This window comes from Lathamus discolor, chromosome 3 (genome assembly GCF_037157495.1).
Source record: "Lathamus discolor isolate bLatDis1 chromosome 3, bLatDis1.hap1, whole genome shotgun sequence".
In the NCBI taxonomy this organism is placed as follows: Eukaryota; Metazoa; Chordata; class Aves; order Psittaciformes; family Psittacidae; genus Lathamus; species Lathamus discolor.
Window position 1 is genome coordinate 107,314,388 of NC_088886.1, and position 21,771 is coordinate 107,336,158.

At 44.7% G+C, this 21,771-nt stretch overlaps 1 protein-coding gene across 5 annotated transcripts in view; it reads left to right on the forward strand.

Annotated features, from left to right (window-relative positions):
• Positions 1 to 5,937: 5,937 nt before the first annotated feature.
• Positions 5,938 to 21,771, forward strand: part of MCU (mitochondrial calcium uniporter) — a 92,870-nt gene continuing 77,036 nt past the window's right edge. For 2 of the 5 annotated variants that reach the window (XM_065671078.1, XM_065671076.1), the window contains exon 1: positions 6,619 to 6,803. In XM_065671078.1, coding sequence (XP_065527150.1) covers positions 6,627 to 6,803 — 177 coding nt within the window. In that variant the 5' untranslated portion in view covers positions 6,619 to 6,626. Of the gene's footprint in view, positions 6,151 to 6,618; positions 6,804 to 15,591; positions 15,664 to 21,771 lie in introns of those variants that run through there. The other 3 variants (XM_065671079.1, XM_065671080.1, XM_065671081.1) reach the window with 3 other exon arrangements.

Consider the following 21,771-nt stretch of genomic DNA (forward strand, 5'->3'; position numbering starts at 1 on the left):
GGGGCGGAGCCTGGGGCCAGTGGGGCGGGGGCTCTGTAGCGCCCGGCAGCGGGGCAGAGTCTGAGGGGTAGGGGCGAGTACGTGTTCTGGAGGGGCCATGCGGAGGGTCCAGGGGCACCTACATACAGGTCCTGAAAGTCCGGGGCGGGGGGTTGTCTCAGGAACATATGTGTATAGTTTCTGAAATGCTCTTATATGAGGAATGTTTGTATACGTCCTGTGTATAGGGCCTGAGGGTCTTGCGTGTAGGGACTGAGAGACCTGCATACGGGCTTTCATAGGCTTAATATATTTAAGTGCTGAAAGAGCTGTATGTAGGGCCTTAGGGGCCCAAACATACAGGTCCTGAAAGGTTTGTGTATAGGGTTTGCTGAGCATATATATAGGTCCTGAAGGGCTGGTATAGAGGGTCTGAGAGGCTTATAATATTTATATGTATATTTATGTTTATATTTACATTTATATTTATATTTATATTAATTTATATTTATATTTTTATATTAACCTGAGAGTCTCTTCAGATGTGTGTGTATATAGGGTCTGAACAGCCTATATAAACAAGGCCCAGAAGAGTCTATACACAGAGTTTGAAGGGTCTATGTGCAGGGTCTGAGCGGCCTATGTTGAGGTTTAAGGCACCAGTGTGTCCAGGGGCTGAGACAGCAGCCTGTGTGGTCTGCAAGCCCTTGGCCATTTATGCCATTCTCTATTGAATATCCCCAGTTTCATTTCTTCAGTAAGTAATTTTCTCCTTCTGGGCAAACACTTCACATGCTGGAGGGGCTTCCTGCTTGCCCATCTCCATACCTAGAGCACACAAGTGATTGAGGTGCTGTTGGTGCTGCAAAGCATTCTGAGATACACAAACCCAGCACAAGGAGAAAGCAGCTCTTCCGTCACTTTAGACATGTGGAAAATTTTATTCTCCAGGAGTGATCACATAAACTGCAAGTTCTTTAATAGTATATGAATTGAACTGCTTTTTCTTGCGGGTTTCCACCCCACGCCTCCCCCCCCCCCCCCCCCCCCGGCATATCTCGTTGAGCTTTTCTGTGTTTCTGATGACAATTCACATTTAAAAACAAAGTGATTATCTCTTGAGAAATGTGTCTCGAGCAGATAATTCTGTGGGGTCCAGAACAGTTGCTGGCTCCAAACCTTCAGCAAGGAAAGCCAGCACTGCTGTAGTGCGGCACGCCCTGAATTAGCAATGAAGTAGAAATCATGGCCTTATATCTATCCCTCACCCTCCAAGCTGTGCCAGCAAGCCGAGCCAAACGGTATTAACCACGTCCTCCTATTTCTGCATGGGTTTCCTCCCCAGGTTATTGAATTTACAAACAAAATCTCTGTGGGAGGATTTATTTTTCCTTTTGACCATAATATGTACAAAATACTAAGGGAAGTATTTCCACTGAGCTGCCAGCTTGACACCTCCCCCCACAACAAACTTCTCACGTACTGGGGATGGCAGGGAATGGCTCAGGATGATGATCACAGGTAGAAAAACCTCTCGATCTATCAGAGATGGAAGCAGCACCAAGGATATTGCATCAGCCCAGCAGCACTGTGAGTTCAATTAATGTCATGCACTAATAAGATTTAAGCATCAGGAAAGAGTGTGCTTGAGTACCTCCCCTAGAAGGGGCTTTTTTTGGGTGGCAGAGGAACTGGGAAGGAACTGAGACATCTTGAATATAAATGTGGCTGGGTGTCATGAGTGGCCAGGGTTTGGGGAAATAAGTGTTGCTCCGCCAGGACAGAGCAATACCCAGAAGTCCCCATTCCAAACACTTCCTGTGCAATGGGGAAACATCGTAATTTTTAGCCATCTCTGAGATGGGACAGTTCCAAAATGTAAAATTGGAGGCTGATTTTTGAAATGAGGAGGAATCCCAGCAAACCCGGTACAAGGATGCTATTTCCTCCTGGGTCATAGCATAGGGTGGGTGCGTTGCCTGCTGCAGCCATGCCCGGCAGCTCAGGAATGGGGTGGCAGCGAGAAGGAAAAATGAGAAAGGCATGCCTGGGTCATGTGCATCTCAGCATCCAGATCAGAGGGAGGATTCACCGCTGAGGGGGCTAATTTTAGGTATTTTAATTTTAGTTGCTTCCAGATGCCTCTTACATTGGCTCTCTTCAGGCTTTAATGACCCCCCCATTAAAAAATACATTTTCCGGAGGCATAAATAGACAGCAATTGCTCTTCAGGAACATGGGAGGCTGCTGAATCCTGCCATTCCCTCCTGCAGTGAAAACACTGCAGGATGAACCTTTTGGTGTGGCTTAAGGTGGTGCCAGAGACTTGGAGGGATTGCTGTGGGGATGGGGTGCAGTAGCACACAGAGGTCTGGCCATCTCTGATGGAGAGGCTGGACCCCAAAAGGAGATGGAAGGAGAACACACTGCAGCGAGCAAATGCTGGCATGTTTGGGTAATTGGGGGTTTATAGCCAAGGTCCTGCAATGGGACAGGGATCATCATCCTGCACAGCCTAGGGGCATTTCCCATCATATCCTATTGCTCCCTGAGCAGCCGTTGCAGTACTCAGCTTATGGAAAATGGCCAGCACCATTCCTTTAACAGCAGGTAGACTCTGATCTCCTATCTCAGGGCTTGGCTGTGTTATCTGCATCAGTCTGAAAGCTCCAACCTTTCCTCTAAATAAAAGGAGGTAAAATGGACTTGGACCCAGTATCCTCCCAGATTTCCACTCACACCCAATGCACCTGCAGGATTTTGCAGATGCACCAACCTTCATATGCAGGATTTTGCAAATATCACAGCCCTGGGAACCTATAGAGTAAATCCTAAATTTAATAACATGAAGAAAGTGATGAGCCCATGGACTAAGGCACCTATTTTTATTTTTTTTTTTTAATTCCTGGTCATCTTATTTAATCTGAGCACTTTGGGGCTTGCTCAGGTCTGAGCCAAAGTGTTGGGTTTACCTATAGGTTCATTGCACACTTGCTTTCTTTTAAATCAGTATCTTATTTGCATGAGGACAGCATCCATGCCTCCATCAGCAGTTTCAGGATGGCAGATGGGAGTTTGAGGTTTTAGCTTTCTACTTCAGTCTTTCCCACAGCAGTAATATTAATTGTGAATGCTGGTGTGCTTTTCCCCATCAATTCTTCTTAGGAACATTTTCCAGTATTCATCCATCTGTAATTATAAGCACCAGGAGAAAGCCTGGAAAATACATTATTTTATTTAAGTTTTACAAGAGTAGAATATGCTTCTAGCAGGGTACCGGCAGCTATTTGACCTTAACAGATGGGGTTTCATTTTGGTGCTGATATTCTCACTGCTTTCACCCTTGTGCTCCTGGGAAGCCATTCCCTGCTGGCTTGTTTAATTGCATGGGGTATTGATCTTGGGGGTTGTGTTTAATTCCCATTTATATGTGTTATAATGAGTGCCCACGTGCTCAGCATGGTCTTGCTAACAAATTATTGGCCTTTCTGCTGCCCTTGGCCTTTGCTTGCATGCTGTCTTCTGTCACCTCTGTCAAATACTTCTTGGAAATGTTTAAACTCTGCCTAAAATACAACTTCAGGTGAGCACCTCCAGCTTCTCTTTAAATAGAAATAAAAATCTAAATATGAACAGCTGGAGGACTAGGGAGTAGGAGAGAGCAGTTGGGGCAGGTCTGACAGCCCACGGTTTGCTGGACGTGCTCATCCTTGCCTTTTTCTGGAGCTGCCTGCATCAAGCCCCTGTAGGAAACCCTATGGGGAGGGTTGAGCATGGGCTCATCCTTACCACCTCTACTCACTCAGCCAAGAAAAAACTATTCGATTGGGTAGTTTATGGCATGAAGATGTGTCTCTGCCCGAAAGTGGTGTGGGGCTGCATCCTCTGTCTTCTTTGGGACCTTCTCCATTCTGGGGACTTCCTTCCTCCCTTTTTCCTGTCTTTCTAATCACCCTTTTCCAGCTCCTCTGGGCTGCATTAACCCCAGTTTTGCCATTTTGAGGCTTTAATTCCACTGTGTGGGGATGCTTCAAACCATACTGGGAAGAGGCTGATGTCTCTGCAGAGGGACAACCTGGCTGTGGGCCACAGGGCAGCTTTTCAGCGGAGATGTGCACAGGAGCATCTTCCGGTGCTGATGCTCCCGGGGTCATCACAGAGGGCTGCCCTACACAAAATCCTGACTTTTAAAGTCTCTTTCCTCATGCTGACAGTTTTTAGCACAGAGGGAGAGGGAAATACAACAAGCAGGGGCTGGGAAAAGGTTTGAGCCAATCCAAGCAGTGGAGCTCAGAGCAGCTGCTGCAATAGGTCTCCATGATCTTGCAGGAAAAATCAAATAATTATCAAATTGCTAAACATGCGATGCTGAAAAGATGATGGGTAAATCCTTCCAGAAGGACACAGTTGAGACTTCATGACTTCAACCACATTTTCCCAACTGACAAAGAGAAGGAAAGGAAACCCCATACCTCCCTTCTGGAAAACCCACCAGAAATGAGAATTGGGGAGGAGGATTGCTCAGGAATGAGCTGTGTGGCTCCAAAATGATGTTGCTTGGGGAAAAACTGAAAACAGCCCTTCAGCATCTCAGCAGATGTGATGTCAGGACTTGGGGAAGGTAACACTGGAGGGAGGTAGGGATGAAAGGACGAGAGCACTGGAGTCTTGTGATAGTGTGGGTGATGGCTGAAGCACATCCATGTCACCCCATCACGCTTTCATGCTTCACTTTGTATTTTTAGGTGTCTGTGGCAAAGAGCGGTCGTAAATAATAGCCAGTCTCTCTGCCTGCCTGTTTCCTGTGCTTTCTGCTACCTCCAGTCTTGTCACAGTTTTCTCACCATTTCTCTCCTTTCCCAAGCGTCTTCTCCACACCTCGCATCCTGATTGCTCCATGCAGCAAGGATCCAGGCTCCTTGACTTCAAAAAATAATAGTAACACAGGATCCCATCTGCTTTTAAACCAACGCGCTTTGTTTCAGTCTCAGCCATAACAATAGGGCTGCACATGGGAACTGCGTGTGCATTAGTGTTTTGTAAAGTTCTGTTTTCTAATGAGCAATTCTGGGGCCACTTCCAGTATTAAAAGCAATAGGCTTGTTTCCCTTCTGGACTGTTCCCTCCCAGGAATTTAAAAGGAGCTGCTGGTGGTACTCTAAGAACTCCCAGGCTGAAGGGAAAAGCCTTTTCTAAGAAAACCAATTCAAGTTAATCACGTTTTAAGAAAGAACTGGGCACATATTGCTTATTCAGCCTATATGCTGCAAGGTCTATGCGGGCAGCCCAGCCCACCATGTATACATCTCTCTGCAAAATAGGTATCACCCACTTTTTATACAACTCATCAAAACTGCCATGGGAGTGGGATGCTGGTTGGACCTGGCACCCCAAATCCCTGTGCTGACCTCACAGTGCACCTCCAGGGCCATCCCTTCGCAGCCTTCCTTGCTACACCTTCTTCCTGCACTCTCTCCCCAGTGCACCCCGCCTCCCTGCATTCCCTCCCCTAGCGTACACCCTCCCCAGTGCCCCCATCTCCCCTTGTGCACAACCCCTTAGGCCACCCCCTTCCCGGTACATCCCATCTCCGCGCACCCCATCTCCCCCATCTACCCAATGGGTACATCCCATCTCCCCGGTGCACTCCCGCTCCCCCCCTCCCCAGCGCAGGATCTCCCCGCCGCTCCCAGCCCCGCCCCGGGCCTGGCTCCGCCCCTGGACGACCCCGCCCCGCGGCGCCCGTGCTGAGGAGTTTCCCTGCCTTCTAGCCCGGGTGCGGCCCCGCCCACCGCCGGTAGGGGAGGGAACGGGGGGACCAATCCTGCTCCGGGCCGGGCATCCGCGCCGCGTTGATTGGCGGCCCCGGCCAGGCTTGACAGGCCCCGGGCCGGCGAGGGCGACGCTCGGATTGGGGGCCGCCGCCGGCAGGCCCCGCCCCTCCCCGCCCCGCCGCCGCTCGCACTCCCTGCCCCCTCCTTCCCCGCCCGGGCGGCAGCAGTAACGGCCGCCGCCGTCGCCGCAGCGTGAGGCGGCTGCAGCGGTGCGATGGCGGCCACGACCGGCAGGTCGCTGCCGTTCCTCCTCTGCCGCCGTCCCGCCACGCTGACGGCGGCTGGTTGCTTCCCGGCGCTGGGGCGGCGCCGCCAACAGCAGCAGCGGCACCGGACGGTGAGTGAGGCGGGAGCCGTGCCCTTCAGGCGGCTGCCGGCTGAGGCGGGCGCGGTGCCGGCAAGCCGCTGGTGGTGGTGGGGGGGGGGGGGGGGTGGCGGCCCGGCTTTCCTCCGGTTCCGCGGGAGGCGGTGGCCCCCGGCCCGGCCCCGGCAGCTGCGCGTTATTCTTAGCGCCGTCGCCGGGCAAAACTTGAGTGGGGCGGGCGGCGGCAGCCGAGCCCCCAGCCCCGCGCCGGCAGTGGGCAGCTCCCCGGCCGTCTCGCCGCCGCTCTGCCCTGGGGACAGGCGATCCCCCCGCTCGCCTCTTTCCGGAAGGCGCGGCAGCGGCCCGGCGCAGCCCGCCGTACCGGGGACGGGCTCCCGGGGAGGGGGTCGGGTGCCGGCGGGGCAGGGCGCGGCCGCCAGGTGGCGCGCGGGGCCGCGCAGAGCCGCGGGGGGCGGGGGGCCCGGCAGCCCTCGCCGGGGCGGGATGGAATGGGGGAGCAGCGTCCGCCCGGCGCGCCGGGGCGCGGGCGGGAGCGGGCCAGTGCCCAGCGGGTCTCCGCCGTGTCTTGGTTATTTTCCTCTTCTCTCGCCGCCCCTCGTCAAGGTCAGCCAGCGGAGAGGCACTACGGGGCTCCCCCAAATGCGCTCCGAGGCGGTGTCTTCCAGGTTGGTGCGGCTTGTAGGAGAGGGAGGGCAGCGAAGAAAGGCCGCTTTTTGTTTGCTTCCCCTGCAGAAGCAGCATGGTTAATGGCTTTGCCAGGAAAGGGAAGACTGGCAGCACATGCGTTGCTTACTATGTGTCTTAGGGTGGAAAAAAACCGTAAAGGCAGCAGGTTGCGTCTTGGAGCTCAAAAGGTTTGCTAAAAATACCGGGAGGTTTTTTCTTTTTAAACTAAGGGAACAGTATGTAACTGTGGGATTTTCTTCTGGCTTTTGCCACAATCTGTTTTGCTGCTGCCAATAAAAAGAGCTGCCATTGGAGGTGCGCACCTGTCGCTCACTTGTTGTCTCGCTGAAGCAACTAATCACGAAACTATGTAAAGCCACCAAAATTGCGTATTAATCAGGTGATGGAGTGGGGCTGTGAGCTCCATTGAAATAGCGGATGTAATGTTGGGTCCCTAGGGTGCTGTTTAAAGAGCAGCAGCTAAGTGTTTGTGCCTTGTATCTTCAGAGTGCCCATAGTTCCTCTGACAGTGTCGGTATGTGTTCACAGCGACAGGGTGCCAGAGGTTCTGTTGGTATTGAGTGTCTCAATTGCATCAGTCCCATATTTGCAGTGCAGTCATTCACATGTGTGAAGTGTGACTTCTGTGCTGTTGACTTCAGACTTTGTAAATACCAGCCTGGCAAGTGAGGCCACTGGTACCCTGGATACTGGTCAGGTGTGGAACAGCCTTTTCAGCTTTTGTAATTATCATTTAAGCTGCTTCTTTCAGCAGTCCGGCTCAGAAAATAATAAATCTAAACGTAAGTTGACCTTGGTGATTAATAGAGACTTTCATTCATGCCCGATTCTGCTAATTGGGCCAAGTGTAGCAGTAAACAAGCAAGAAGGTTGAAAACAACCATTCACAAGTATCCTAGATATCTTCGGTTTTTCTAGGATAGTTTGCTGCTGCTGAGCAAAGTAGCCCAGCAGCCTAGCTGAGCAGATGTGGCTGAAGCGTGGGCACACTCAGGAGCGCGCAAAAATCATACTGTCAAGCCGTCTCCTTAAAGTGCTTGGGGAAGGAGAAGGATTTTGCTTGTGTCTTGTGGGCTGATGATTAGAAAGCTCTTCTGGCTTCAGTACTGGTTGGGTTATGCTGTATGTTTTTTGGCAGCTTGGCTGTTGGCTGTCTGTGGTGTTGCAGTGATTAATTTTTGAGTTTTTCTTCTTTTCAGTAGGGACGTTGCACACAAGTCAGTTCTGTAGGTGTTGAGTCCCTGTGAACCTAGCAACCAAGTGAAAGCTTGCTATGAGCAGGTTGGGACCCAGTACCCTTACTGTTCTGACAGCATCTGTAATATGCCTGTTTATCTCTTCACAGAAAAGATGAGTTCTCCTTTCTGTCATGCTGCACTTGAGAAAATATATGGACCACTGGGAGAGAATAGAGACCCAAGAACTGCCGAATCATAGGATAAATGATCTCCAGGGACAAATTACAGGAACTGGAGCTCTTAATAATAAAGAGAAAATTAAAAGGAGGTTGCTGCAAAGAGGATGCAGAAAAACAGAAAATCTGTGTTGAGTAGGCAAAGTAGTAATGGGCTTACTATGTGAGAAGAGGGATTTGTTTAGGTGTTGGGTATTTTTTTTACTGGCAGTAAGAGCAGTGAAATGCTGAATTATTTCCTGGGAATGCCGTTTGATCTTCATTACTGGAGGTGCTTAGTATGGGTTAGACTTGCCTCAATCAGTTCTGGCTGGTGAAGAAATGATCCTGCTCTGCCATCGGTCTGCGCCGTATAAGCTTCTTGAGCATAGAGATCACATTAGAAAATAGGTCAGAAGAGTTTGTATAATATAGGTGTAATTAATAGAGTGATTTTACTAGGTATGTCTGTGCAGTATTGTATTTGTAATAATAAATTCTACTTGTTTACTTCTCAGGATGGCTGGTTTCTAGCAGAGGTGATAAATGGGCTTTCTTAAAACAGGGTGGAAATGCTAAATGTTCTTATGGATGAGTTCTTTCAAAAGGGATACAAAAATTTGCTGGAAGAGTCTGGACCAATTGACCAAACTGCTGTGAGAGAACAGTACTTCAAAACAAACACAAAATTCCCCTCCAGATGGGTAAAGAACGAGGCTGTGATAGCATCAAACAGTAGAGAGGGCAAGGAGTTCTGAACTCTTGAATAAATACTTGGTTTATTGAGGGTCAGAGGGGAATACAGTAATGTTGGGAGGCTTGAATGAAGAATTCACAGCTTGCTTTAGAGTTTTGAAAACAGAGAGTTGGGAAAGATCAGTGGGCTCAGCATATCGATATGGAGTTATGGAGGAGACAGCAAGCCTTTGTGTTTTGTCCCAGCTAAACAGTACCACAGGGTGTGAGAGGTGTTAGGAGGAGGATGCAGAAAATTTGAATGGGAAATTCACTTACTGATTTTGAAATATAAAGAAGAGGGCAGGAGAATGTGTTTACTGATACTTGTGAATTTCTCCTCTGAAAGTGATGATGTTGTGCCTCACAGGACGCATAACCAAGTAGAAAGTAGGGCTGGAGCATCCATAGCATTGGAAGGTTATGACAGAGCTGAATAAATGGCCTTACAGCAGAAGTATCAGAGCTTGCATCTCTTTCCCCTCTCCTAGTCTCAGTTATATGTTTGTGAGAGCGGAAGAAACCTTGTAGAGGAGTAGAGTGGAGAAACTGCTGAAGTAGACTGGTGAGCAGTTGTAATGTCAGGGGGAATGAGTGGATGGCTACAGCTTTGGCGATGAGTACAGCTGAACAGCTCATAGAATGAAACATCAATAGTATTGGTGTTTGTTTTAAAGCTATGCCATATGTGCTTCCTCACTAGGAGGGAACTGTGGAGATCTGATGCACTGCTGGGAGGTTGCATGTGGAAATAAGACGTGTGTTTAGTTAGTTGTGCCAAGATAACTTCTGCTGGTGGGAAGACCAGAAATGGCAAAAGTCTGTATCAGCAAGGAAGATGAGGTGGAATACAAGATGTATGGGGTTTCTTTTTCTGTACGTCAGCTGCATGCAAGAAGTGGCAAAGGATGGAGAAGGAGTGAAAAAGCGAAGAGAAGCCTTGCTGGTGCTGGTCAGCAGGGACTATTACAAGGTGTGCTGTGGGGATATGAATGCACAACCCCATGCACTGACTTTTTTAGCAATGGGAGTGAGATGGGCATGGAGCTCTTGGCAGGTGATTAGGTGGCGCTTCTCAGTCTAGCAGTGGGAAGCATTGCAGCCATAGCACTACATATTAAGGCCTTTGTCCTGTGGTAATTTCTAGCACTTAGTACAAAAATTGCTGTTCCCCTGTTAGGCAGCTTGCCCTCATAGGACTGTGGAGAGAGAATTAAAGTGGATTTTCCTTGAAGGAAACTTCCTAATGAAGCAAGGGAAGTCCCTTTTTTGACTCCTACTTGCCCTGTGTCCTGTGGGTGTTGAGCGTGCTGCCAGAGGCAAGAGGTCCACACTGCTGAGATGCAGCAGGGCTGGGAAGCTAGGGCTGGGAAGCAGTCTTTTGTGGGAAAAAAAACCCAAACAAAAATGGTCATAAAGAAGTAAGCTATAAATACATGGTGGTAGACAAAGGACTTAAATAAAATGCTTTGCTTTTGCATGTTGAACGCCTAATCTTTACAGTTTTCTTCCTACAAAGATTAGAGTCTCTTGTTACTGTATTTCTTAGTGCATGTAACTGGTGGTTGAGCTCTCTTGGATCAGAATGTAACCAGCTGGTTCAGATCTGAAAAAAATATACCTGTAGAAAATTAAGGCATATGTGTATGTGGTGTTCCTATGGAGTTAATCCTGGCAATTTTGGGTAGGTCAGGACTAATGACTCCTAGGGACTCCTTCTAAGCCTAAGAACTAAAAACTGAATCTAACTGAATGGCAGCCAATTTTCAGGTAGGTATCAGACAACTTGCAGGTTTTTATTTGTGCTCCAGATGAGGATTAGGGTCACCTGTGTTGATTGGTCCTCCAAGCCAGGTAGTTTTTTGATGCAGGTAGCTGTGTATTAAGGATGCAGTAGAGAGCATATCCCACAAAGAGAAGAGGACTCTGGGTGGAGGAAGTGTCCTGGGATGCGAGAAACCTTGGGAGGAGGATGCAGTGAACATTGTGCTGAGGCTGTCCTTTATTCAGCATGGATACAATGTGTATTTGGTGGGGTGTTTTCAATGCTATGACTGAAGCAGCAAAGCTGTTTCTGAAGACTCTGGTAATTTGCATGGTGAGCCCCCTGTAACCACCTCAAGCCCTTGCCGACAAAAGCAACAGTTTATTGCCCTAGTGTGCCAATCTCTTGAAACAAATTTATTTAACAGGCGAAGCTTGGGTTTCACAAAGCGACAGTAGCGGACTGCAGGGATGGTGAGGCTTGGAACACTGTTCTGGCATGGTGTCTGTATTTTTGCTGAGGATGGAAATGGGTGGACTGTTTTAATTAACTGATCTCCTGTTTCCCTGACTCTGCATACTGCTGACTGTCATTCTCAAACGAATGATTAAAAAGCTGAAGAACCGGTGGCTGTCCAGTGGTTGGAAGGGGCATAAAACAAGTATTCTCACTAGATCTTTGGCTGCACTTGTTGCTTACCCTGACCTCCAATGTTTCCCATGCAGTGACATGCGTGCTGTACACCAGGAAGAGATGCTTCTGGTGTCAATTTGGGAATTAAGATGGGATGTGGCTTCAACTGCAATATAAGTAAATACCAAGCAAGGAGAACCTCAGCATTTATAATGCTGAGGGAGCCCTAGGAAGACTTGATTTGAATGTAAAGATGGGTCTCTCCAACAAACCTCCTTTTAATCCTGCTTCTTCCCTTGCTGCCTTCCCACATGCAGGCACTTGCTGTCCCACTGACTCCTCACTTGTCTCTCGCTGGCACAGGGTAGCAAAACCATAACGATTTTTTGTAACTGTCATTGCCACTTGCCCATGCCAGTACGGGCTATACTGATTAAAATGCAAGGCAAAGCAAGGTCTGCTGCCTCATACCAGATTTGCTGCCACAAGGCAGGCTATGGCTCAATGTTATTTTGAGAGGTTCAGGAGGAAAAAAACCTTTTCCAACATTTTTTACATCAAATGATGGCAGGGAATCTGCCCTTAGCTAATTACAGAGCAATAGCACACCAGGACTAAGGTGAAAAATTTGAGCTTTTTAGCGTCTTCTGTTAGATTTTTTTTTGGTTTTTTTTTATTTGCATGAACAAAAACTTAGAGGGGGATGACCAGGAAGTATTTTTTGGTGTATGGAAGTAGCTAAAAGGTTCTCTTGATTTTATTCATTCTTGCAGAACAAAGTAGGTTTTGAGGGGAGGCTGTAGCTTTTCATGTGCCTGTTCATTAAGTGAAGAGGAAAAAAGCTTTACTTGGTTATGTTCAGACCTTCCAGGGCTTGCTTTATGTGAAAGAGGAGTGCTACAAAGAAAGAAGTAGATGTTGGGGTGTTTTGACAATGGTGATGTTACTGTTGTTGTTGTTATTATTGCTATTACTACTGCTTATAACTCAGCCTGTGGGAATAATCAAGACTTCGTATGTAGGGTCTGTGATGAGAAAGGAAGCTACAGTCATGGTAAGGTCGATCCAGTCATTAATAAAAAAATTTCAGGATGTCTTTTTCCATAATGGGGAGTGTTTCTCTGCTGTGCTCAGGCGGGGTCAGTGTGGCTCTCCTTACCAGAGCCGAGCCTGAGAAAAAGAAGAAAAAACTTATTTTTTTCGGTAATTTTCTGAAGCTGTTTTTAGACCAATCTTAAAGACAAAACTGTGAGATTAGGTCCCACCCAGTCTTGAGGGTAAAGTGTAACTTTTATGACTTCATTGGAGATTTGTGCTATGAGTCACTTGTTTGCCATTCTATGAAACCAGAATCATAGAATCAACTAGGTTGGAAAAGACCTTTAAGATCATCAAGTCCAACTGTTTCCCCAGCACATACAGAGAATGATAATGCAATGCATGTTTGTATTGTGATTCAACTGTGTATTGCAATTGCTTATAATGCTTAAGTTGTGTTTCAGTATTTTGCTGTATCGGTCTGCTAAATTAAAGTCCTGTGCAATGTCAAATATCTTCAGACAACTAATTTAGTATTGAAACATTAAACCCTGCTCGTATGGGATATCAGAAGGAACCTGTTCAGTGAGTACTAGGTTCTGTCAGAGTGCATGAGCATTGGTGTGGGTGCAAGGAAGTGGATGGGAATGAGAGCTGGGAGCAGGGGGAAGGCAGGACCCATCTATTCGCCTATGTGTAGCTCCATGTAAATGGTTGTAGATTTTGGTGTGGCTTTTTATTTATTTATTTTTTATTTCCTGATTTATTTATTGCAGTGTCACCTGGTGGTCCTTATTCCTGAGAACACAACTGCAGCTTTCTGTTCCCATGGCCTCTGGTAGCCCTGTATGGGATGAGAAACTTCTCTTTGGCAAATTTTGCTAGATGAAACTGTGTGCTCTCTGCTTGCCATAGAGGAATATTACTTGCCTCTGAAGTGCTCTCTGAGTGAGAGGCCACCTATGATACTGCTGATGGAGTTTCATCACATTGTGACCCTTTTTGAGGGCAGACTAGAGCAATTGGGCTTTAAGGACTGTTTTGCCCTTGTCCCTTTTCTATTAAAGTTTTGGCAAAGGGGTTTCTTCCTGTTATTAAGGTCTCAATTGGTCATCAAAATGAGATGACATTTTAATGAAGATGAAAAGATGCAGCACTTGAATGTGAGGTGGAATTACTTTCCAGTAGGGCGAGCCTGTGGAGTATTGCTTATGTCTCATGTAGAATGTGAGGCATATCCACTATCTTTTTCTGCATTGTTGGCAGCTCCTAAGGAATTAGGAAATGTAGAGCTTGTTTCAGCAATCACTTTTGTTGGCTTCCCCAGGAGGAAAGGACTGCTGTGCAATGAGGAAACTCTTAAATCTCTGAAACTGCTTACTGGAGTAATTAAAACTCAAATTTCACTTGGATATATAACTTAGGAAGGATCTACCGGGGTGACCACTATAAAAAAAAAAATACTTTCTGGGTGATTGTCAGTGTTATATTCTGTCCTGCAGCCTGCTGGGAATGAAATAACTCACTCTAAAGTAGTATCTGAAGAAATTTTATAGGGTTTAAGAAACGCTTCATGGAATGTATTGCTGTTTTGAGAGGGTTTGGAATAATGCTATGGTAACAACTTTGATTGCATTTGTCATGCTGGTCCCAAAAGGTCTATGTGGCTTGCTCCTCCTTCTGTTACCCAAAGTTTATGTAGCCTTAAAGTGGTGTGAGGTTGTAGAAATGGGGTGAGGGGAAAATGCTGGCCAGATAAAAGTGGTAAGCCTTGGTTTTTCAATGTTTCTCAATGCAGTATCTGTGCCTCTGTATGTGCACAGGAGCTAGGGACACCTGAGCACTCTTAACAGATAAGTGCTGGACAGAGCTTGTCCACTGCAGAGCATCTGTGTACAGAGTTAGGTGAGAACACCTTTGCTTCTGGATTTATCATAGTTGATATACACAGATTGGAAAGAGGAACGCAAAACAAGTGGATTTCTTGTATGAATGCACATGCAATTTCAGGTACGAAAGCTCACCAAGCGGTTCATGAATGAAGTGACTATAGGGTTGGCAGCTGGCAAACAGAATACTTCCAAATTGTGAGCGGAGTCGATATCTCATTTTCCAATTTTCTAGGTCAGTTGCAGGAAAAGAGTCTGAAGTTACTGCATGTTTTCCCTGTTCTGCATCACTGGGTTACCTTGAAAAGCACCAAGAGAGGCAAAGCTTTCCTTTTATTTTGTTATGAAAGATGTCATAACAAGCTGCATAATGAGTTTGCTTGGATGAACTCATGTCAATTATTACTGTACCTTGAAGCTGCTAAGGAAAAATGTGTTCCCTAAATGTAGTAAAGGAGATGGCTTGTTTATACGTTTGAAACTTGTGTGTTTTGGAAATGGTTGGAAGAGCACCTTTAAGAACCATTCAGTTAGAACTTGACATATGGTCTGTGTAACTTCATGGCTTTGTCAATGATTTGTAAAAGGTATAGCTTCCGATGAGCGGGAGGTAATCCCTTGACATATGGGCATGCTCACTGTCAGCTGAAACGTGAATTGGTGGTATCTGCTGAACTGTGACTGTTTATTCCTTGCCAGCTGCTGTTCTCTTCTACATAGTTTCCTTTGTGTGCCTGCCTGTCACTTGACTTGTGTACTGTATATCCCCTTGTTAAGGCACAGTGATAATTGTCTTAAGCCTCCATTTTCTCCTGCCAAAAAATGACTTCTAATAATGCTGCGTTCTTTTTGATTTGCAGCTGAAATCTGTAGAATCCATAGCAAATGGTTGTTCATCAGCCAGAATGCAGGTTGTGAAATTTAATCAGAATAGTGAATTCTAAGGTGTGTCTTGAAATTAATTAGTTGTGACAGATTATTGTAAAAGAAATTAGAGTTATTCTCTCCTCTTAACCCATTTTTTTAAAAGACATCCTCATTTTTTTAGATGTTTGGACTTAAGTGTGATAGTGAGTTTTCTGCTTGGCAAAGTAACTCCAAAGGAATTTCTCTCTCAAATAACAGTGAACTGAAAAAGTGCAGAGATGTCCCAGGGGAGGAAAAATCTGATTCCTTTTTTGGAATGAAAATTCTCCTATTTGTCACATGATTTGGGAAATCCTCTTGGCTTCCTGCAGAAGGGAAAGAGGGAGTTGAACATTTCATCAGATTTTAGAGCATGGCATGTTTGTGATGCATAACAGTGTCTGCTGTGTAAAAAGCTCCCAATGGAGACTGCTGCTTGCTGCAAGGCTATTTCTGTTATCAAGGGATTTGTTTCTAAGGTAATGATAACAAAATTCCATTGTCTAAATATTTAGAAGATTTGTACAGTGCTGTAAGGTTTCCTCTGACTTTGGGGATATTGTATTTAGGAGGAGAGTAGGACTCTTCACTTGGACTTGGGTGTAAAGGATTCAAGAGAACCAGGTCTAGTCTCTATCTTAAGAAAGAAAAGTTGTATTACAAGTAATGTATGTTGCTAGTAATGAAACAAGCTCCAAATACTCTCCTCTGAGTTAAAGGAATATATTAAAGACTTTTCCCTTCCTTTGCAAGTTTTAGATGCTGCTCTTGTGCTTTATGAAGTGCCTGGAAAACTTATGTCAGAGTACTATTCAGCTTTCCTTCAGGCTACAGTGAGTGGCATGCACCATGCAGGACCAAGAAAGCAGAGGGCATGATGTTTTTGACACCTGGAAAAGTGCTGTGGAAGGGAGAAAACATTACATGTATTGAAACATCCATTCCTGGTTGTTTGGCTGGGTGATGTGAGTGATGAGAAGCTGAGGGTCCAAAACAAGAACTTTGGTTTGAAGCCACATACTTCTCTGAGCACAAAGTTGAAAAGAGTGATGGTGTCCAAGATAAAATTAATCTTAAAATTAATTTTGTCTAAAGATAAAGAACATGACACAGACTTGCACACATAGTCATTAAAAATAAATCACAATTTTGAATTAGCTAGTCACTCTTGTGTGTAGGAGTGACTATTTCCATATTTCCTTTTGGCATTTAGTTCTCAAGAGAGTAATTTTAAACAGTTTCACTATGTACTCCTCTTGATTATTTAGCTAGACTGAGTAGGGCAGGATATGAGACTATGCGGATAGAGTCTTTCGAGTTGGCAAGGATGCTCAAAGTAAGGATTTTGAGAAAAGTATTAATACCACATGGGTGCTTGTGAAATGAATTGTTTTGTAAATAGCGTTTTGAACAGATGTTGTTTTTTATCTTTCCCCAAAAGTGGGTTGTAGAAACAGTCTGTTGACTATTCCTGCCATTCAGTTTTTCCCCACCTAGTAGCTCCTTTCCTTGTGCTGAATGTCTGCTTGTAATAACAGCATCACGATTCTTTCCTTTTGCAGTCAGTGATACACAACACGTTGTATCTGTTGCAGGACATCCTTCTCTCCCCTGTCCCAAGCGCAGCTCCACACACAGCTCCACACACGGCTAACAGTTTGTGTTACACACAGCTAACACATTGTGTTACACACAGCTAACATGATTGCTAACGCACAGCTCCAGTTTGTGTGGAGCACAGAGGGGTTTGGATCTAGGGCAATGAGTTTGGTGGAGCTGCTGTTTTCATGACTTCTTGGGCAAGCATGGAAGTAGAAACTGCTCTTGGTGACTCAGATGAGAGATTTGTGGGGTTTTGTGGCTTGGGCTGAAAAAGTAGTCAGATACAATCTGATACAATCTTGCTTCTTAAGGTTAGGAACTGTGTCCCCCCTGAATTATTCCAGTGTTGGTGGGGAGGAATAGACAAGAACACCTAAGCATAGAACAGAGTTGCTTTCAGGATTTAAAGCGAGCACTCTGTTTTTCCTAAGGAGTTGTCACTGTGGTCAGTCAGACATAATTAATTTCTTAGTTTGTCCTTTGAAGAGAGATAAGCACTTTTATCCACATTTTTACTTCCATTTAGGAGATGTGGCAACACTCATAAAGCTGAATTGCTATGATTAGCCTGACATTTTGCATAATAGAGTGCACTGCAGAGGGTTGTTAATTCTTGGAATTACAGTGTCAAAGTACTGTGGTACTCCTCAAGGCAATATTTACATTATTTGTGTGGATTTCTACACTAGAGGGAGTCTGCATTGCCATGTGACAAACAAATCATGGGTGTATCTTCATGTTCACTGTGTATCCAAACAAGCAATATATGGGGTTTGATGGAATTAGAGAGGTCTAATTGTCTCCTTCAGGATGTGATCTTTCTACAGCTACAAGTTGGAGCCAGTGATACTTCAAACAGGATTCTGGATCATAAGCACTTACAAAGTTTCTTACAGTCTTGGGAATGTGGAAATACATGGCTCGTGGGAGCATGAAGAAAGCTGAATTGCTATCATAATGCTGCAAGACACCCTAGAGTACATGGAGAACCTTCCATGTGAGTGAGTGAGTGAGCAGACTGTGGAAACCCACGCTTTGTTAGGGAAGGGATATCACTATCCAAGTCTATCATTGCTGAATCACCTTGGCTAAAGTAAGTCTGTCCACTGAACACACATATACAAACACCCACTACACCACCCCCTCCCCAATTGTTTTCTAATGCACTCCAGCTCTGTTACTCTTCCTCCTTGAAGCTTCTCCAAAGAAAACAAAAGGGGTGGGAGGGAAAGCTTTCAACCTTTTATTGTTATACTTTACAAGTTTAGGACACTTTCAGTTTTTATAATACTAACTAGTATCCCATGAATCTTGTTTTTAGGTTAGGCTAATTTAGGTCTCAAAAGTATTTCCCTTGTTCTCCATTTGTAATCATGGGGTGGTTTAAACCACTTAAAAATTGGTTATTTTGGCCACAATTTACCTTGGAAAAACACATTTTCTAAACCACTTAATTTGAAGACAGTTATACATACCTGCTGGTGACTGGCTTGGCTTGCTAGCACTGGAAGTAGTGCATGTGAAATTTGTTTAATTAGAATTTGCATTTTATGAGTTGTGTTTACTGCTGCAGCTCTCCAGCTCTGGATTTATCTCTGTACTGGGGTGAAACTTGCACCTTAATAATAATTATCAGTCATGGTAACAACTGAGTTATGTGAGGCTTTTCCTATCCTCATTTGCAGTGTCTGCAAGTTTTCCGGCCTGAAGCTTGTACAAGTGAAATGATCTATCTGTGAAGAAGTGCAACTAGTGAAAAAGAAGGGATGTTGTTGTTACTGTATCTTCTGTCCTACTGTAAAGGTGTTTTGCTGAGTCCTTCAGCTTCTGCTGTAGACTGAGATGTGTGAATTCATCCTACATAAACATGAGAAGCACTAGAAATCTATGCTACTTCTTGGTAGAGAGATTTAGATTTATTGTATATTACCTGAATGTAAAATCCTTCCAGCTCTCACTGTGAAAAATATCTACATAATTCATTTTGGAACTGAAAAATATTACACATTGAAAGGACGTTGTAAGTATAACAACTTCATCTTTTTGAAACAAGTTAATGAAGTTCAAGTTGAGCAGTATTGAAAGTCAACTTGATAACTTGCTGAGCCATATAAATAAATCTCACTGACTGTATGGAAAGCTAGTTGTTTTCCAATGTAGAGGGGAAGGAGAGTTCCAGGCAGAAAATAAAAAATAATGGGGGTGGGGGAAGAGGAGGTAGGTGAGGAATAGGGTGCAGTTCAACTATTGACAACTCTTTGTATTCTACTTTGCTATCATTGTTATTGTAAGTACAGGAATTTGATGGCACATGAAAGCATTCCAGTGACTTACATTCCTGATTTATATTCTGGTAACTTTGGTGTAAAGATGCTGTTCCTGCCACTTGGTCTTTCTAGTGCTGTTGCTGCAGTGTTACATCTCTCCCTCTTGCTTAATAGTGTACTCATAATGATAAATACTTTTTTTTTCTTTCCCTACCTATACTAAGGTGTTTCTCTAGCAGTAGGGTTCTTTCCTTCATCCTTGCAGTGAGAATAAGACTAACAAGTTATTGTGGGGCTATAGCCCTTTTTCAAAGGGGTTGGAAGGAGTACAACCTTAGACATGACTTAAGTCTTAACTTTTAGCAGTTACAATTGCTGTTTGCAGGGCTAATTGTGATGTGGTGCTTGCAGGTAAATAATCTGACTAGACACTTGCTTCCTTTCTAGCCACAGCTCTGATCAGCCATAAATTAAGTTATGATTGAGTTATGAAGCTCAAAGTTTGAACATAGTGTTAACCCTTGTGTCCTGCAGGGAGCGGTGGGAAGGTATACTTTCCTGTGATTGGAGTGACAGTGCAAATGATCTGGGTTTTTTTGGCATGTTTAGCTGGGGTTTGTAAAAATGTTTGCTTTATAGAACTGTTTTTAAGTAATATTCAGGTAGAACTTGGAATAATAAAGTTGAATAAAGCCTGCCAAAGCAGTGTGACACTTCACTACTAAAACTGCTTGTTTCTTTTTTTGTTATTGGTTGCATGGGAAACACCTGGGTTCCTCAGCTGTAAATACGGCTGCTAGGGCAAGAGGGGGTTTATAAGAAACACCTTTACATTCCAGTGTGGACTATCTGAATGTTAGCATTAGTTTTTGTAGTCATAATCTAGTGCCTGGTGATTTCTTTAGAGTACAGGACCTGGTCCCTTTGAAGTAGCAGCCCTTGCTTCATCTGTCATAAGGCAGGGAATTTCCCTGGATCCTGTGGAACAAAGTTAACTGTTTTCCTCTTAAGCTGCTACTTAAATGAGAATTGCCTTTGGATCTCTGAAACAGGCCCCTGAATGTCCTTTGTGACACATTTAGTCAACTGAGTGCCATTTTGTTTGATTGCTAAGCGTTCCTTTCAGCCCCCGTGATACTGGATGTACCTTTCTGCTGCTGTTACTGGTGTGGCCTCTATTGTATCTCCAAATGGGTGCATATATAACAAGGTACAAGCTCACCTTGTACATCAGTCCTCCTTTCTTTCTAGTGCTTGTTCTGGTATGCTGTGCCTCTCTATAGAGCTACTGACTGTGACTAATGACCTTCTTGCTGAAAAAGCTTAATACAAGTAGCTTGCAAGATTAATTTTATACAATGTGCTGACTTGATGCTCGAGAGTCCCCAGTGATAAATATGGCTTACTTATGCCTCTCTCCCTGTCCTGTCCTCCTCCTTCTGTCTTCTACCAAGTCTAGTTTCTAAAACACAAACCCAAACAGAGTACATAGTGGTGTAAAATGTCCACTTAATCCAGCACAACCCCTTATCTTCTATGCATGATGGTTGCTACCAGTCTTGCATTTCTACAAACTAGTTCTTGATTATTAAATAGCAAAAAGCTGTAAAAGAATGCATATGGAATAATAAAAAGAAAAAAAATCCCAAACCAAGTAAGTTTTAGAGCATTGTTGGCTGAATCATTCAGTGATGGTAATTTTGGGAATGAATTGTTACTCCTGTTCTAGTTCTTGGAGAACTACTGGGAGGGTTTTGGGGAGCCCAAAACTTCTGGTGGCAGTTTTCATTCAGAATGTGTAGAAACTGATTTTTGGAATACAAAATTGAAGATGCATACTTCCAAATGTTTTACTATACTTAAGATAATCTTAGTTTAGAAAAAGAATGTGGAATTACTGTCAGTAAAACGGTAATCTGGCAGACCGCTGTCGTACAGATTCAAATGGATCCACCATCAGTATTGTTAACAGATTGCTTGCAGTGAACTGAGTAGAGATTCAGTGTCAAATATTTCTTTCCTTCTTCTTTTACAAATTGAGATGAAATCAAATGGCCTGGTACAATGGGATGTGTAAGTGCGAGTTTCTTTACATTTTGCTGATTACACAGTCAAACAAGTGGAAAATTACTTTTATTTTTTGAGGTTTAGGACAGTCATGTTTGGGTTTTTTTTTTGCCCTCTTTTGATTTCTTTGAAAGCATTTTTTGGCAAAGAACTGTTTTGCGAGACATCCCTCATGAAGCTGGAAATACTGGACTGTGCACAACCTCACCAATTTTGTGGTTACAATTACAGTATGCTCTGATTTGTATCTGTTTACTATGGGAAAAGTTAATGTTTGTGTTGGAGGACAGCTCTCTCCTCCTTTTTGAGTTAGAGGTGTGAAGGCATTCATATCTGGTTTTCATCATCAAAAACTGGCATTGCCATAATCCCCTGCCAGTAAAAATGTGCAGGATGACCAACTGGCTGTAATTCAGGTTGTCAGGACGAGTAAGCTTGAGTTAGGAAGGGCATGCCCAGGAGAGGCTAGTGTAACTTCATGCTGGCTCTGTAGTCGCTGCTGGCAGAGAGGCCTCAAAGGAAAGAATGTCTGCAGTTATGTGCAGGGAGATGATTTAGCTTTATGAATCCTTCCTTGTCTGGATGCAAAAGAGCTTTTCAGAGAAGGCTGAGGCTGCTGTGGGGATTCTCTCAGTTTTTCTGTAAGTAAAT